This window comes from Salarias fasciatus, chromosome 11 (assembly GCF_902148845.1).
Source record: "Salarias fasciatus chromosome 11, fSalaFa1.1, whole genome shotgun sequence".
Lineage (NCBI taxonomy): Eukaryota > Metazoa > Chordata > Actinopteri > Blenniiformes > Blenniidae > Salarias > Salarias fasciatus.
Window position 1 is genome coordinate 12,656,954 of NC_043755.1, and position 18,246 is coordinate 12,675,199.

The window sequence follows — 18,246 nt, forward strand, 5'->3', positions numbered from 1 at the left end:
ATGTTTACAAGTTTACGTTTGGAGGATGAGGAGATTGTTTGTATGTCGTCATATTGATATGATCAGAGCTTCATCAGAACTTACCAGCGGCTTCTTCCCAAAGAAATTCTTATAAATGTAGACTACAGGTGTCCTTCCAACAACACTGTGGTCCAGGTTGTGTGACTTTAGCTTGCAGAGGCCCACAGGTGTTCACCTCAGTTCATTTAGTTGTTCATCACAAAGTGATTTGATTCTACATGAGGAGAACATGCAATCTCCAGACACAAAGGCCCGTGATATTCTCACTGTGAGGTAAAAGCTCTTCCCTCTGCAGCACTAGTTGATTTATTTTTCCTTTCTATTTCTGTTTTATCTTCAGATACTTTTCGAAGTTGGAATCAAATAAAAAGAAGTTCTACATTGCAGTCAATGAGCATTTGTCATCGGTAGATTAGAAAGGTTTAATTTTGACTTAATTGTTTTTAAGTTGATTGCATCAGTTCACTCTTTGTGACGACAAAATCAGACCAGATCTTTATCTGTGTATGATGTCTCTGTTTCTGTTTGAATAGTCTTGGTGCTTCTATTGTGAAAGAGCCGGAGCCGTCGGGTGACTCCCGGAAGTTTTTGTTTTCTCACCTGTCAGTTCAGACACGGAGCGAGGCTCCAGCCTCCTTTCTTTGTTTTCCTCCAGGAAATAGCTCTCCGTTATCCGGGAATAAATGATAATCCTACGTGGCTTCCAAACGCCTAATTAAAAAGAGCATCTAACACGGTTAGTAGAACACTGAAAGATGTTGGACTGCTTTCGCTTCACCTAGCCACAGGACGTTAGCTAGCCCTAGCTAGCTGTTATCATCATAACAGATCGATCATTTCGATCGCCGTCGCCGTTTACATTAGTGTTTCGTTTTTTAGAGTCACCGTCAGATGAGTGTGTTATTATCTGTGGAGCTTTATTCAGAAGTGTCTCTAAGTGCTGTTTTTCGGCTGTCAACAGTGCTCACGGAAGCTAACACTGACGTTAGCGTCGTATACAGACGTGATCCATTGATTGTTTACATGTGGATTTTTTCTACTTTTTGTTGCTCTTTGTCCAAAATAACGACTTTACGTTGCTGTAATGAGTTTGTTCGCCATTAACTCTCATTTTACAGTGGAGGAAAAATAAAATGACGCCCTTGACGTCCTGTTTTGGTTTGTCGTTGACTTTCGTTTTCAATTCTTGTGTTGGATCTCAGACCGAGGGTCGTCCCGGTGAAGCCTCTTTGGTTTGGGTTTTTCTTGGTGTGCAAACACCGGGATGTATTTAACATCCCATTTGAGTCATTTTGTGAAAACTTTTAGACTTGAAGCTTTGGCCTTCAGGGTAACAAACTTGGCTGCTGTGTGTTTGCTGCATCACTGCATGCTGACATCATCCACTAGCTTTAGCTGCGTCCCAGAAAACACACACTTGCCCAGGGGTTGTTGTGTGTGTCATTGTCTTCGTGAGAGTCTGCTGGGTGTCACACACCTGCAGGTAAATGTCAGACATTTCACTGTACCTGCTTGTCGAGTCGCCAGTCAAAGCATATCTGTGTTTTAAACTGCAGTCAGTTATTTCCCACAGTAAGTTTCTTTTATTACTTACAACACGTGGTGTACATGATTGTGACAGTCGCTCTAGGATCCAGAGTACATGCAATAAAGTATTACAAGTTTTGTGAGTAATAAGACAATCTCCCAAAGCAACAACGTATTTGCATTGAAATCCATTCATCTGGATGAACTGTTTTGTTTATGAGTGCATGTTTTTACTGTTGTGACAATGATAAAAACCATCATTATTAAGATTTGGAAAGATTGATAGTTTTAATCATTTTGATTTCATGGGACATATTCTCAAAACAATAATTGAACTGAAAGGTCTTGTGATTCTTAGTATTTACCACCCTTGACAGACAGTATCACCAACTTAATTCGTGGATTGCAGAATTGATTTTATTCATAGCCAATCAACAACAAATTATTATTTTAGGTTTACTTTCTGTGTATGTACAGTAGTGGTGCCACAGAGCAGACCATCTCTCAGAAAGCCCTAGATGAGAGGAGACTGTCACCTACAAATGATCTTTTAATGTAAAAAGTAGAAAGATTTAAGCACTGGCCTGTTGTTTCCTTGATTTATTGTTGTATTTATTCTATTCTTTTCACATATAAAAATAATGTTTCTTGCCATCTGCAGGTCTTCTATCTGCTACAGAGTAGGCCTGTGCAGACATGGAGCCCCTGGCAGTGGATGATGACATCTGCATCCTTAAACATGAGACCGCCTACACCGCTGCCGGCGAGAGTCCCGTTTCCGTGTGCGCCGGGGATGAGTCTGTTGCTTCCCACTTCGCTCTGGTGACGGCCTACGAGGACATCAAGAAGAGGCTACGAGACACGGAGCGGGAGAACACCCTGCTGAAGAAGAGGGTTAAACAACTAGAGGAAAAGGTATAGATGGAAATGTGATACAAGGGCTTGTGTTGGTTGAGAGTGTGTGATAGGTATTGAAAACTTGAGGAAAAATGAAGCGAAATAACTTTTTGGCTGGAGTTGGAGTGAGAGAGCTGTGGACAGAGATGAATGAAATCTGCATTTTCTGTGCGGGACATCAGAGTTATGGGCAAACACAAACTGCTTGGAAAAAGTTGAGAAAAAGTCAGCATATTCAACACCGCACAGTGGAATAGTTGCCTGTGGGAGAGTCTGCATGCCAGCATCATTAATATTGTTGGCTGACAGTCAAGGCTGGAGAACAATGAGGAATAAACCAACATTATTTCAGAAAGGAGGGCTGAAAAAAAATCTGGCATGACCAGATATTGTGCTGGAGTGAAACACGGTAGAATAAAAAGGCTCCTGAAAATCAGTCGAATAGAAAAAAAGCTACTTAAAGTGGAAGGATTCAAACTGTGCTTGGTAGTCTAAGGTGGAAATCTTGCTGATCATTGATACATAACTGACCTGTTGCCACATGTTTGATTAAAAATCCTGTTTTATACATTGGAGCTTTGACCTCAAGACAAGTGGAAGAAAGTAACTAATGAAATAAAAATAGTTCTTTCATCACTCACTTCTTTGCTGCATTTTCTTTTTTTTTTTTTTTTTACAACTTTAGCTCTTCAGGTCAGATGCTCCTCCAGCGGAGGGCCCCCAGTATGTGAACAAGGCCTTCAGTGCTTACCGAGGGATCTATATAGAGAAGGAGGACCTGCAGATGGAACTAAACAAACTGGTGCGTTCACTGACTTATCTGAACATCCCTCAAACTGACACTACAGGCAGACCGGAAAAACTAATAATTAGGAAGTTTACATAGAATGAAGAGAGTTTTATCATTTTAACAGGAAGACAGCTTAAGTGTAGTGGCATAAGCACCGACTGTCCCTTTCTCTGCTTCTACCTCTTAGAAAAAGGAGAAGAGTGAAAGTGAGAGGCTGCTGACCGAGCAGCTTCAAGCCAAAGAGATGGAGCTGCTTCAGCTGAGGACAGAGATGGACATCAGCCAAGGTACAGGTACAACATGCAGATCTGCTTCAAACGAATTATTCTACTCAACTTCCTTGCATTAGTCAAATATTACTTTAAAAATTAGACAATACTCAGCATTCAGTAAACAATTTCTAATAATAATTTAATGTCCTACATGTGCCAGATGTTCCTGTACATTAAACCTGTCTCTGTGTGTCCAGTGATGAAGAGTTTGAACAGCCCACAAGACTACTGGCAGGTAGACAGGGCCAGCAGCGAGCTGAAGATCATCAAACTGCAGGAGGAGCTGGAGAGAGTGACACTGGAGAACAGTCGACTGCTGGAGAAGAGTGTGGTAAGTTAGTGTGAAGAGACGGCACTGGCTTAGGAGATTAAAGGTGGAAGAGAAACTTTATAGCTATTGAGGTGTAAACTCCTGGTCTTGGAGAACTTTATTCCGACACAGTTTCAATCTTTAACCACATCCAAATGCCAGACAGTTTGGAGGTGATGCTATCAGGCTTTCTGAAGATCTTTGTGACGACACAATTGGAGAAAAAAAAAAAAGTATGAAAGCATGAAGGCGTGACCAGGACCAGGAATGCACATTTCTGCAGTATGGGCAAGCCCCAAAGAGGGCTAGTTATGTTCGTAATGAGCATTTTTTCCTGTTTGCAGTAATATAACTGTGTTTTAGGAGGAACCCCTCGGCCTTAACGGACCACACTTGGACCAGACCTGTGATGCAAAGTATAATACAAGGTAAAAAAAAATGCTTCAAGAGTAGCCAATTATTTTATACCCAGGTTTAAAAAGTTAAAAAAAAAGAAATTATTTTGGTGTACAGCTCAAGTTGATAAACTGTGAGATAAACTCTATGAACATTTATTGGAGCATATTTCTCTTTTGAACTTGCAATGAAACACCTTACAAGACCTTCACCACAGAATGTACTTATTCTCTTTGGCCACTAGAGGAGGATGCCGCTTTATACATCCCCACATCACAGCTCTTTACACCTGCCAATGACATTCAAAAAAAATGTCTCCTAGACTGTGACGTTATGTTCAGGAGAAATAGTTTAAAATCATCTTATGGTTAAGGCGGTGGAAGGTTTGTGCAAATTGTCCTTCACATCCAGTAAATTAGGATTTTATTGAATTTAAAGAGAGTTCGGTTTGCAGTGCATTAAACTGTTCATTAGGTTTTAACATTTCAAAATGACGTTTCACTGTGCTGGTTTTCTTTTCACAGTTTTTCCAGATGGTACAGGTGTTACAACATAAAGGAAGTGTTGATGAGATTTTGCGTCTTCGCATAATGTGTGGATGGGACAGATTGTCAGCATTTCAGTCTCCAAATTTGCCAATATTGTATTTTTTTCTCATAACGTTCAATGTTTCTAGGTGATTAAATCGATTGAGATTACCTTTAGAGTGTTTTAGTTTTTTCCTTGCGAGCCTCAGAAATGTGGTGTAAATGTGCCGTAGTGATTTTTACGCCGTTAAGCGATTATGCTCAGCACCTGTGAAACTCGGAGACTCCGTATCAGCACAGCCAGTGATGGTGCTAAATGTGTCAGCAAAGTAGCAAATCCTATAGCAGGAATGCTGTTATCACAGGAAAAGCACTCAAGGAAAGAAGCTGCTCCAGCAATGTCTGGAATTAAATTATTCTCCTTCGAAGTATCTTACTAAATGTGTGTGTTTGGTGCATTCACTGACATTTGACAGACCGCTGTAGGGTTGTATCATCTGGAAACTATAAGCTATATTAGGACACGCAGCTAATGAATGGGTTTTACCATGTGAGAGTCGGTCAAACAGTTGAGTACTTCTAAAATCAGAAACTGTGAGGAAGTTCGGGAAAGTTTCTCCATTATGTTTGTTTGTAAATGTTCTTCTCACCTGTAGAGAGAGAAGCATGCAGCAGACGTACCAGTCCCTGTGCTGCGAAGTCAACCGTCTCCACTCAGAGCTGAAGCACCAAACAGGCCTGATCCGGAAACTCAGGCCTTTAATCAACGAGACAAGACAAGGTGAAACACACACGTGGCAGAGCTCAGATTTGTTCGTTTTTGTTCTTTCTTTCATGTGGTTCATGTGTTAATAAACAGTTCTGCTCCTCTGCTTTATTTCATACCACTTCTGTAGATATTTGCGGTGTAAGGGGTGCGCAGTGAGGATAGATGAACCGATGTAAAGCCTCTTTGAACCGTGTGTGGAAATATGACTTATATACACTGTATTTTTGCTATTTTCCTCATACTGAAATAAGAGAAAACTTAATAGATAACATTAATTCTAATAACTAAGAATGATCTTAAATTAAAAGCACACAAGCACACACACCCTCTCACTCACATCTACGTGACATATTTCATTTTACTAATTAAATTCAAGCTCATGTTTTGGAGGAAATTGGATTATCTGCAGAAAACAAGGGGAAACGAGCAAACCCGGGCCGAACCCAAACCAGGTCCATTCTCACAAAGTGCAGCTTGCTTCTCAACCCAGAGAGTCAAAACGCAGCTCCGCCTGCCTCTGTTTGGTTCCAGGAGTGCTTCTGTAAAGAAGTGCTCCTCACTCAGAGGACTTCTCATTGCACTTTGTATAAGAGAGTGACAAGACTGGATATTGTGAAAGCGCTCAAACACTTTGTTAAAGGACGTGATGAAATGATCTCTCTCTCTCCGTTCCCCTCCCTCTGAGATGATGTATGCTACCCTTAGGAGGGATTACCTCTGGCGTCGGTTCCTTAGAGTGTCAGAACAGGAGACCTGGAGGTGAAAATTAGAGAACGAAATATGGCAAGAAAATAAATCTTTGCCTATTTATTCCACTGAATAAGAGGGTAATCCTGTAACTTTGATGAGGCGGAGAGAGTGAAATAGGGAAAGCAGGAGTGGCAAAGAATAGGGAGAGGGAGGAGAGAGGCATGTATTTATTCAGTCCTGCTGTGCATCTGTATTCTTCTAATGTTCCTCCTTTGGAATCACTTTTATTCAAATCCTAGACTCAGGAGACCTTCTCATGGAAGCATAGCGGGGAGGGATGGATGGATAGATGATGTGTGGAAGGAGAGGTATGGAAACAAAGCGGGAGCAGACACTCTCATTTAAACTTTATTATTCGCTCAAGATGATGATTTGATAGCAAAGCAGCGATGTGTGTGTATGAGACTTGTGTACGGATACGGGGAATGAAAAAGACGGGCTTTGTGTATGCATAGAAGCCGGTCTGATTAGGCTTTTGTTTTCAGAAGAAAACCTAATTATTTTGGGGAATATTTACTGATTCACAGGCAGTGACATTTACATCGCGCAGGGCTTTTCTCGCACAAGCTGCAGTCTGCTGCTGGGTTTTCACTCAGTGAGGTCTATTACCCCGTTAGAGATCAGAAGGCTTTGCTGAACACACCTTAAGCATTATTTCATGTCTTTACAAAAACTCCACTTCAATCCACGCATAAGCAAATGCAGAGGTGTGATCATGCTGCCAAATAAAGACATTTTATTTATCGATCGAAAGAAAAAGCAGATGCCTTCATTTTACACTGCCTGGTGGATTTTACATTTTTGTAAAAGCTTAAATAAAAATTAAGAGAAAAATTAAAGATAATAAAAATAATTATTTACTATATCACCATTATTTACTCTTTCTGGAATTACTCCACAAACATGTCGAGTAATACCAAGTTTTCCCATAGCTATTGAATAAATTTGCTATAATAGTAATAGTAATTGTTTTTGCATTAATCTTGTAGTGTTTTTTGACTTCAGTTGCATTAAAAAAAATAATAATCACCTCAAAACAACAATCACAAGCCAGAACATTAGGGTTTACACATTGCTAACATGCCACAGAAAAGATAAAACTGTGCAACCACTCTTTAAATGTTTTTATTCTGAAAAAGGGGTTTGCGACACTGAAAAGATACAGAATCGTTGCTAGAAATGAAAAAGTTGGATGAATCAGTGTTAGTGTATACAGGTCTCACTAGAAAAAAAAAATAATCAATGATTCTAAAAATCTTTGTACATTCTGCTGCTGTCTTGTTTGTTTTTAACTCCGTTGTCCTTCGTTCTCTCCATCCTCCACCCTTCGCTCTGTCCAGCTGCCTCAACTGTTCCAATCCAGTGTCTGGATGATGTGGAGAAGAACAACAACCACCCGGTCCCCCGGGCCACGGCGCCCCGCCCCCCCAGCGCCCCCCCTCTCCCCTCGTGCTCCGGTCGTCCCTGCCCCCCCGCCGGCGGCCAGTCGGGGAACCTGCTGCCCGACAGTCTGAGGGAGGACTGCTGGTACAACGGTCCCTGGCCGTCCCAGGGCGGCTCGGGGGAGGCCCTGCTCGGCGGCGACACCTGCTCCGTGGTGCTGCCGCCGCCTCCTATAAACCAGGCCTCCCTGGACGACAGCTCGCGCTCCTTCCCCAGTCCGCCCAAGCCCAGCGACGCCATGTTCTGGGAGGGACAGTCGGCCGTGTCCAACTCCTCGTCCTCAATGGGGAACTGCAGTCCCAGGAGCCCGAACACAGAGTGGGCCAAGCCCTATTGAGATAAACGACTATCGGGGGGGGGGGGGAAGAAAGGATCAATAACACGGTGGAAAATAAATGAACTCTCCAACCCTGCCACATAGCTACCACCTAACCTGCCTTAAGTTGAAGAGGCCGCTCTTCTGGAGCGGCCGAGACTGGACCTACTGGTTGTGGGATCTAACCGGGGCCAGAAGAGGCCTTTTTTTTTTTGTTCTCGAGGTAAAGACTAAAACTCATTGAAACGCCATCTCTGCACACCGCATCGGTGAACTTTACCTGACTTCCGCAGAGAACTATTTGATGAAGCGACCCTCAACACAATAGTTTTGTCCATATGTGTGTGTGTCCTTGTATGCACATGCAGAAAGTGTGCGCAAGCATGCATACAAGCAGTTTAAGTTGCGTGTGTGTGTTTCTATATACGCACATCAAACAGTGTGCCTGTGTGTGCAAATCAGAGTGTGGGAATCCTTTGGCCCGCCTAGATCTGTATCTCATCGTAATAAACCCAATAGAGCTCAAAGGGGGGTCTCTCTTTCTCTCTCTCTCTCTCTCACTCGCCTGCTCGCTCGCCCTCCCTCCATACACTGTGGCCGGTGACCACAGGAGCCACATTGTACGAGGATTTGTATAAGTACTCCCTTCCAATGCAAGTCTTTTTACATCTGATCAGTGTAAATTATACAGGATACATAGTCCCATGTTGGTGTCATGATTGTGTGATGGCGACGTCTTGGTGCAAGGACTCGATGTGTTTGTTTTTGTACTGTGATGGAGACAGACATACAGTTAACTGTAGGATAATCGCTGATATTTTGGTTCCAAAATTTTAACAGCTACAAAAATCAGATCGCAATTTTTTTCTTTCTAAAATCCATATGGGCTCATCATATCAAGGTAGGCTATCAATCTATCCATGATTACTGAATCATGTTTAAGAATGCAGTATTTTTATTTTTTTGGTATGTGGGGTGAAAGAAAGTGAAATTTTGATCAAACGTTTGATGCTTTGTGGAAAGAAAATACTCCAATCTCCAGAAAAGGTGAAAGTTCAAACTTGAATTGTGAGAAACGCCTCTTTAATTCCGCCTGCTGTCACATATTCAGTTTTCTCAGACTGCAGAATATTTAAGTTTTGGTGGAACTTTATCCACTTTCCATTGTGAAGGACCTTGGCCTCCCTCCGTACTCCCCTGTATACCGAGATCATGACGAGGCTGATCACAGGTTTGTGGATATTTCAAGCAACAGAAAACATACCGAAGCTCTGCACTGTGCCGATGTTGATCCTGCTGTTAAATGATAAAGGAAATTTCTTATCGATTTCTCTTTTGGAGTGTCAGATAATCTGAAGGGTGTATAAATTAAACGTATTAGCTTATAAGACACACAAAAGGAAGAATGTGCATATTTGTAGAAATGTATATGGTGGGCTTCAGTACTTTGCCAAACAATGTTTTGCACTCCAAAGAATATTTTGTTTTTCTTCTTCTTCTTTATTTTCCTGCCCCACCCACAATGCTTGTGATGTGATGTTGGAGCTGTCTGCGCTGGTGGAGCGACAATAATGTGTAAACCTGAAGAAATGTGAGCTGTGACTTGACATAGAGGTGCACAAAGCACAAAAAAGGCCCATGGTTGTAAAAACAAGGTTTTGCATTTTCTTTTCTTTTTTTTTTTTTGATTTACTGCAATCTGTTTCATAACTGTGGTCTTTTATGTTCTTGATTTTTAAGAAGAATTATTTTACAGCAGTAGTTTCATACTTCTGTAAACAATTTGCAAACCAAAATGCAATGTACAGTAGATATGGATTATATTTTAGATTTACTGCACTTCAGACTGTTTGTAAATACGATCAATTAAATGAATGAAATGAAGTCTTTGTGTCCCAGATTTGGCGGTTTGTTTCGGGTTTCCTCCCACAGTACAAAAACATGGTTTTTATTCTGACTGGCGAGTGTAAATGACCCGTTTGTCTCAGTGTGTGTGTGTGTTTTGCGCCGTGATGGACTGCCAGCCAGTCTCCTCTCTGACCCTGAAGTGGATAAAGCAGCACAGAAGATGGATGGATGGGTACAGGCAATGGCTAGTGTCTAATCAGGATAGAAAATATTATTTTCTTTCCAGTCAGACATCCAGTACACAGTGCATGTTTCTGCAGCAGTCATCCTTTTGACCCACTCTGACCAAATAAAACGTGCCTCCAACTGCAACACTTCCAGCTGCAGCTTCAGAATCCTGAAATGGTTTTGTCTACATTTTGGCTGTATTTCTGATTTTCATGATTTAGAAGCGAAATTAGGAATGGAAAAAAAAGAGGAAATGTTTATTTACACGTACTTTCGTGACAGCCTACAGGGACCCCTGGTCGTCATGACCATTGGCCAAATAATACTAGAATTTAAAAAAAATAACCTTTAACATCCCAAAGAGTTTCCTCTTTCTCTATAAATCATATAAGCAATATTTTTATACATCTGTTATGAAGTGTTACACATAAACAAATTTTACATCTTAAGTTCACGTGTAAATCATAAAACTTCAGCTACAGTGAAATGAAGGTTTATGTGCTACATTCAACAGCTTCATGAAGTCTTATGTTTACAGTGATGGACCAGCCTCCACTACATGTCTCACTATGTTCAAATACTGCTAATGTGAAGCCAATTCAGCTGTCGCCTTAAAGAAAAGACAACTAGTACACAGTTACTGGTCTCCATCTTTGGCTCTTCAGAATATGCTAAATGATAAGAGAAAGACAGGAGACCATCAAATAAATACATACAGTAACTGAAACAGTGAAAACGGATTATCTGACAGGAATCAACAGAGCGTTATTAAATTAGTTCAGAAATACTTTTGGTCCAGATATAAGCACGGAAAGTTTCAAACCAAATTTCACTTCAGAGCAACTTAAGTTGAATAAGAAAATTCTTCACAATGTTCACTTTTTCATATCCCAAATGAACTAAACTGAAGTACGCTGTGTGCTGGAGGTTGCTAGATCACTTATTGAATTTCTTTTGTCATGAATGAAAGTTAAAAAAAAAAAAAGATCCAAATTCATTAAAATGTCCATGCTTATTTCCTAAAATCCAGCCTTCCTCTGTTATCCCTTCATATTCTTTCATTTCACACAGTGCAGCCCGGGGATCATCCTGACAAACAGACGCTCTCTTGTTATCCCTAATTGAAACTGGATTTGTAAGTAGCGCTCACTTAATATGCAAGTAGGAGAACAAGTGAAATGTACTTGGTTGTGAACGGTCTTGGAAAGAATTTCACACAATGTTTACTGCTTTTGAGAAATTTAATATTTACAACATCACTTCATCATCACAGAATTTCTCTCTTGCTTACATCTCATGGGAATTGTACATGTCTGTTTAACTCTCATGTCGGAGTTGCCACCTCTGTTAAAGTTGCATGGGCAATAAGCAGGTCGAAGGGATCAGCAGGAACTGATCCGTCCATCAGCGAAGCCTGAGCGCTGCGGGACTCAGAAGATCTTTCAATAAGCGACCGTATCATGATGGTATGAACCCTGACTGGAAATATGAGTCAAGAGATGAAAACCTGGTTTAAATTAGACTATTGTGCACAAAACAACTGCATTGAAGTTTCCCAAAATCATACTGGACAATAAAAATGTGCATGTTTTAGATATTACCACATTTTCAGTCACTCATTCCACTGATGGAAAAAAATCAAAAATAAAAACACGCAGGAAGGCTTGAAGCTGTGAGTAATAAACTCATCCAGACTGTCATCGTCGTTTCCTTGGTGAGGAAGACCCGATGCAGGTTCTGGACATCGTCTGTGGTTTTGCACCTTTGAAAGATGTTTTACAATCGAGCCAATTCGTTACATGCTGGTAGGCAGTTTCTGTTTCCTGCTCTTGGTTGGAATCCCCGTCCTCTCAAACTCCATTTTCTCCTGGATGTACTCCCGCTTACACTCTTCAAAAAATATGGGATCCTTGTAACTGGTGGAAAACAGAAGAGACGGTGCTGTCAGTCCAGTGGAGACGGCGTGGTTTTGAGACTGACTGGCAGATTGGACAAAAAAAACTCCACATTTTATTACACTATAGCTTCATTTTACAACAAAAGAAGTTCACGTTATGCTGCAAAAACTCTGCAAAGTGGCATGGTGGGGCATGGTGGCGACAGCAATGGCGAGAGCGGAAAATGGCTCTGCAGCAATGCTCCTCATCAAATTCGAACAAAAAGTCAAGAAACTAGTGTTAAACTCACTGCTTCTTTCTCAAACTGCCTTGAAGTTGTAAATGTAAGTGTGACAGCCAGGTATTTTACTGCAGATGTGTGCTGACATGAAACCATTAAAACAACCAATTTTTTCATTAAAATACAATAATTATTTTATATTTTTAAGCTAAAAACAAACTTAATCTACTGTAGAATAAGACTGCAAGGTAATAAAATGTGGAGAAGGTGAAATAGCGACCATAGGTAGATTCTATCTTTCAGAAGAGCATGAATAATGGAATTCAACAGATTTTATGTTATAACATCTGAGAAAAGACTTTACTGTGTCGGTGTGGAGGGTTCGAAAGGGAAGCGTAAATACTCACTGTACTGTCAGGCATTCCTTCAGGGCGGCGTTTTCCTCGCGACATTTAAACACCATGAAGAAGCCAGATTCTTTACAGCAGTGGTTAAAGGCTGGAGGGAGGCGGAGGAGAAAGAAGAAGAAAGAAATGAACAAAAATAAAGTGTGCCAGGGTTAATTTCAACGAAGATCCTCAAACACAAACGCACAAATACTCGCCTTCCGTTCCTTATAGCGTGAGCATTTCCTGCAAGTACATGAAAACAAATAGCCACAGGGCAAACTGAGCCGGGTCTCACCTCCACAAGAAGGAACTTAGTCACGCTGCCAACACTTCAATCTGAAACCAAGGTTTCCTTCTTCTCACATTCCCCGATTAAAACCGTACTCACCACAGACGATTGCCATCGGCAAATATACACAAGCCTGTGCCCCTGAGGATTAAATATAGGTTAACCCCGGCTGATCACGGCGCCCAGCGAGGCCTGCGGCCTGACAGCTTCGTTTATAATAACCAGGTAAAGAAAGGGAAGTTTTCTAGAGAGGTGGGCACATCTGGCTGCTGCTGTTTAATCAGAGAGAGATTTTGCAAAATGTGAAAAAAAAAATTAAAATGCAGTCCATACTTTGAGAAGAAGCACCGACAAGATTTTAGAAGTGACCCCATAAGAGACCCACATGCATTTATCCACAATCATGTTCAATGATAGATTCTCGCAGAACCAAGCTCTAGCAGTTAGCCTTCTCTTCAGAGTTTCCATGTTTTACCTGTGTATACATTAGTTTTTCTCTTGTAAGTTCAATTTCTTCCCGCAGTCCTAAAACACACATTTGAGGTTATAAATGTTTCTTAACTTGTAAATGCTGTTTGTCACTCTGTGTTTGCCTTGTGACGGACAGATCGTCCACCCAGGATCTGCCCGGCCTCCACCCACATAAACAGAAAGCCCCTGTGCAATGATGCCTTTATTGATTGTGCACACTGGGTCTTTTTTTTTTTTTTTTTTTTTTTTTTTTATTATTGTTTGTTTATTTTTATTCCATAGTAAACATGCAAGGTCCTCAATGTAAAGAAGGTGCTGAAGACCGAATCTTCACCTTGTTAGCGAGCTCTTTGTCAAGGCTTTAATTAAAACTGCTGCCCTCTCATGTCTCCAGTTGAACGACTGACAACATAATTACCTTTATCAGTGGCATCAGTATGGTTATCACACAGACACTTTCATCAGGATGCAGATGGGAGGGGGTTAAAAAAAAAAAAGGGGAATAAAAAAGCTCAACTGCAGAACCAATTTAGAGGAGCAGAAGAGTGCGACTAATCTAATCAACAAGCGCCTCATCCCTGTCCCCTGGCGCTAATAGAGGCTGCAGAGGGCTGCCTTTCTGAGCGCACATCAGCAGCAACACCAAAGGACAATTTACGAGACTGGATTCATGTCAGAAGAAGCCCCGTGTTCCCCGCCTCAACTTCTGGTTGTGTGGTGTGCCGTTTTTTTAACAGATGCAGAGGTGCAGCGTGGCAGTTAGTGGAAAGCAGAAGCAATGATAGAGACATTTAGAGAGATTTGAGGCCTTAAAGAAGGGGCAAGTCTAAACCTCCTGGTATATAATTAGTCATAACAGAAAATCAGACTTTGAACAGGATCCCTGCATTTCTGAATAATGAATAAATTAAGTACTAAGTCAAGGAAAATTACTTTCATTTTGTTTGTTTGTGCTGAATGTTAGTCTCAACAAATTTAACAAATCTAATTTAGAAACCAGTGATCAATGTGGAACTATTTCTATCATATCTGAAGATTTCATGATATTGACATGAGTCATGAAGGCAGTGGGATTAAAATCATGCCAGGGCATTGCTAAACAGAGGTCAGCAGCATTTGTATGTTTGAGCTTCACGGTGTGTTCAGAGGCATATATGCACAGACAGATAACACAGGAAAACAAACTTGTAGACGTGTATGTGTGTGTGTGTGTGTGTGTGTGTGTGTGTGTGTGTGTGTGTGTGTGTGTGTGTGTGTGTGTGTGTGTTCTCAAAGAGAGAAACACAGACACATGCAGGAGGCCCATGCAGACACAAACATACAGAGCGAGATTATAGAGGGTGGAGGGTGTGAAAATGAGTGGGGTGAGAAGCTTGTAACGTGAGGGGGGTTTCCAGTGCCCACACAGCTATTGTATGTCCCGTCACCTCAGGCTGTATACGCACCGATGTCCCTGTGTGAGCACGGCATGCATGCTGCCGTCACATTTCTAGAAACCGCACAACGCTCGCTGCGGTAGACAGCAAGTAGCCAAGACTAGTGACAACACGAGAGGACACATCAGGTCATCAGACCAGGGTGCCATAAGGTCAAGGATCAAGAGCAATTAGGTTTTGATAAAAAATAAAAAAATTGAAAAAAAAAAATTGAAAAAGAAAGATCAATAAAACTTTAAAACAGATTTAATAAATATGATGTCTCATAAACTCAGATAAAAGTGTGGTTAATAAGTTATTTGAATTGGATTTTCAGAAAAATATTACGAGACTTTCTAACGTGAATGGATTTTTCAGTTTCATTTTACACCTTCTCAAAGTATCCTAATCTTGCAAGGAATAACATTGAGAAATTCACAAAATTACAGAAAAATAGCGCACTGCTGTATTCTGGTGTGAAGCTTTTCTGTAATTCAAACTAGTTTGTGGAGATTCAGCTTTCTGTGAATGAGAAGTGTTATTGGAATGACAGCTGCACAAAACACAGAACTGCAAACACTCGTCCTTCAAAAACGAGTTACTGTAGTAATCCAACAGGCAGTTCCAGCTGATATTGTCAAAAACAAATGCTATTAAGGTATAATTTACGTTGTGGTGGTCAATTGAGTATTTTCAATCAGGATTTATTATTGATTTAAAAGGCTGAAACACTCAATATCAGAAAGGCTCACAGGAAGCAGCTTAATAAGGAACATAAATTATGCAAAAGTTGCCCAAAAAAAAAAAAGTGCAAAATTAAAGGATTGAATCTTCTTTAGTTTCTGAAATCTGGTGGTCCAAAGTTCTTTCTATTGAATGGTTTAAGGTGGGAAAATTGTAATTTTTTCAATATTACAATAACATTTTATAAATTTGCAAAACTATGGCTAACTGGCAACTACATTTTTTCTTAAAATTCATACTAACAATATATTTACATTTCTAATAAACTTTATCATAGATGGAATACATGTATTTATGTCACAAAGACAATTTCATCACTGAATGGATATATTACAACCACACTGCGGACAACAATCTCAATACCTGCCCTGCTAATAGCCTGATTCTCCACAGCATCAGACTAAACTAAACCAAACCCATCCATCCTCCTCCACCACTCCATCCTGCTCATGGAAGCAGGGCAGTCAAGGTGAGCCCGTATGGGCAAAGGGAGGTTATACCTGGACAGGCTGCCAGTCCATCACAGAGACAGACAAACCAAACACACATTCACTTCCAAACCTGCAGAAAACAGACATGTTTTTGGACTTCAGGAAATTCGGGAAAAAAAATTAATTGCTCCAAGGTTTGGAATGTAGTGATGTCAAGAAATAGTATCTCACACTGCGCAGTACTGTATGGCACGGATGGCAAAGCGTAAACACACTACTCTCTCCGGTAGTCCCACATCAGCAACACTGCTCATGTGTCGAAGCAAAACCGTGAGCCTCCATTCTCTGTCACAGCTCAGAAAACTTTCTCATTCTGAACAGCACAGTCCAGCTGCCAGTGAATCTCCCCCTCTCCTGTTATAAGAGAGTAGAGTCTGCACCTCATATCAAGATCAGGCTGCTGTGAACCATGCTGACATTAGAAAAAAAAAGTTAACAAAACAACCAGTGTGCGCAAAGCGCAAATGTGAACAACGGTAGGGTTTATATGGCTGATGATGGCCTGTTGCGGATTTGTCAAGAGTGATGATTGTCATCGACCAATCAGCAAATGGCAATGTTGTAGTTCCTCCTCATGAAATCTGTAGCAATGTGTTAGGTACCTCAACAGAATGGTGTGCATGGTACTTTCAGCACTTTGAGCAACTTTAGTCAGTGGAAATACAAAACCCCATACCATACCAGAACATATTGCACAGTGCGAACGAGGCTTGAAACATTGAAAATACAGAAATGACTGAGACAAGACATACAAACGTAAGACTTTCGTGAGGGCTTAGGAGGTTGTAATGTGAATGGAGTGCCATTTTATTTAAGGAATAAACCAAAAAGCACAATTTATAGGAGTGAATAGTGGTACTTTCAGGTAGTCTTGTCTCAGTATGAAGGGAACAGGCATGTTATGAAAATGGACAGCCCTCCCCCCATAAATAAATTAATTTGAAAATGTGAGAACTCCTGACTTCTCAACTTCTTCTCAACAACTTTGCCAGAAGCTTATAAATAAGTGGCCATTTTAATCATTCAATGCATTCAGTCTTAAAAAGGTTGATGACCCCTGTTTTAGTGGCAAATGTAAGGAAACGGTAACTGTAAAGCACTATGGGTCGATTTGCACGATCTCCTGACTGCACTGTGCAAAAAGTGAATCCAATATTTGCACAAAGATCCTTCAACTGGGTTGCACATTTTTACAAATTAACATCCAATGGTTGCAGATTATCTACCGCACTTGTTAATTTTTGCTTAGCCCAGTCTATCGATCTTAAACATTTCTTCAATTTTACCCTAATCCTAACCCCTGTACGGATCCTTTATTTGTTCAACGCAATCGGTAGATCGCGACCTAAAAGCGCCAGGCATCAACATTACCCCCACCTACTGGGTTGAGTAGAGAGAGCAGGAGTCAGTACGCACCTTCCACCTTTTCCGCACAGCGCTCCTTGGCTTTCTCCCTCATCATCTTCGGGATCAAAACATCCTTCTCCACATGCCTGAGCTGGATTTCCTCTAAAGAGGCAAACAGAGATAATCATTGTCATGCGGCACGTTCAACTAGAGAGAGCTCTGTAGCTCTGTAGATGATAGTAAATGATACTATATGCTGGGTACACCGCAAGGTTCGAATACTATGCAACCTGAACTTTAACGAAATACACCACAGTTACACTTGTTTATCCTCAGTTTATAAAATCCACTGTGTTGACACAGCTAACACGTTACTGTAGCCACATAAACAAAGCTTTCACTGAAAACTGTACGGCGGATGTTTATTCTTCACTAACGGTGCACCCTGAGAAGCATACAAAGCCTTAAGAAAAACAAAAAAGTATCATACCTGCGTTTGTTGACTCCATTGAAGCGGTGTTTCTCAAAACATTACAAAACTGAAGCAATGTGACCTCGCTGACGAGCGGCACAACAACTTCCGCTGACGTCACCACGCAGCCCAAAAAACTACAAATCCCAGCGTCCCGCAGTGTGACGTCATGCACATAAGGCCCGCCGCACTCGCCAAAGTAATGTAAATGATATTTACATAAAGAAACAGCTACAGTACATGAAATGTGTTAATTCTCTGTGATTAAGTATGTAAGTAAAATGTATTTGTATAGAGCAACTGTGACAAACTGTCTTGTCGCAGAGGCAGTCAATAAAAAAGTAAATTTCTTTCTTCTTTTTTTCATTTAGAACGTCACTGAAAATAGGACCTCTACTTCAAAAAAAATCTGACTG

The 18,246-nt window shown here is 40.9% G+C and overlaps 2 protein-coding genes across 3 annotated transcripts; one reads left to right on the forward strand and one right to left on the reverse strand.

Annotated features, from left to right (window-relative positions):
* Positions 1–599: 599 nt before the first annotated feature.
* azi2 (5-azacytidine induced 2) lies at positions 600–10,227 on the forward strand. Of its 2 annotated transcripts, none has more exons than XM_030102644.1 (8): positions 600–757; positions 2,210–2,463; positions 3,131–3,247; positions 3,423–3,528; positions 3,705–3,838; positions 4,181–4,245; positions 5,397–5,521; positions 7,600–10,227. In XM_030102644.1, exons 2-8 carry the CDS (start codon positions 2,245–2,247, stop codon positions 8,037–8,039), a joined length of 1,206 nt encoding a protein of 401 aa, XP_029958504.1. In that variant the 5' UTR covers positions 600–757; positions 2,210–2,244; the 3' UTR covers positions 8,040–10,227. The 2 variants fall into 2 exon arrangements, with proteins under 2 accessions (XP_029958504.1, XP_029958506.1); XM_030102646.1 differs by having other exon boundaries at positions 3,423–3,522.
* A 1,081-nt stretch (positions 10,228–11,308) lies between these two features.
* On the reverse strand, positions 11,309–17,994 carry cmc1 (C-x(9)-C motif containing 1). The gene is made up of 4 exons (XM_030102647.1): positions 17,849–17,994; positions 17,428–17,520; positions 12,620–12,710; positions 11,309–12,010 (listed from the first exon to the last, which is right to left on the reverse strand). The coding sequence occupies exons 1-4, from the start codon at positions 17,865–17,867 to the stop codon at positions 11,890–11,892; spliced, it is 324 nt and encodes a 107-aa protein (XP_029958507.1). The 5' UTR covers positions 17,868–17,994; the 3' UTR covers positions 11,309–11,889.
* Between the last annotated feature and the right edge of the window lie 252 nt (positions 17,995–18,246).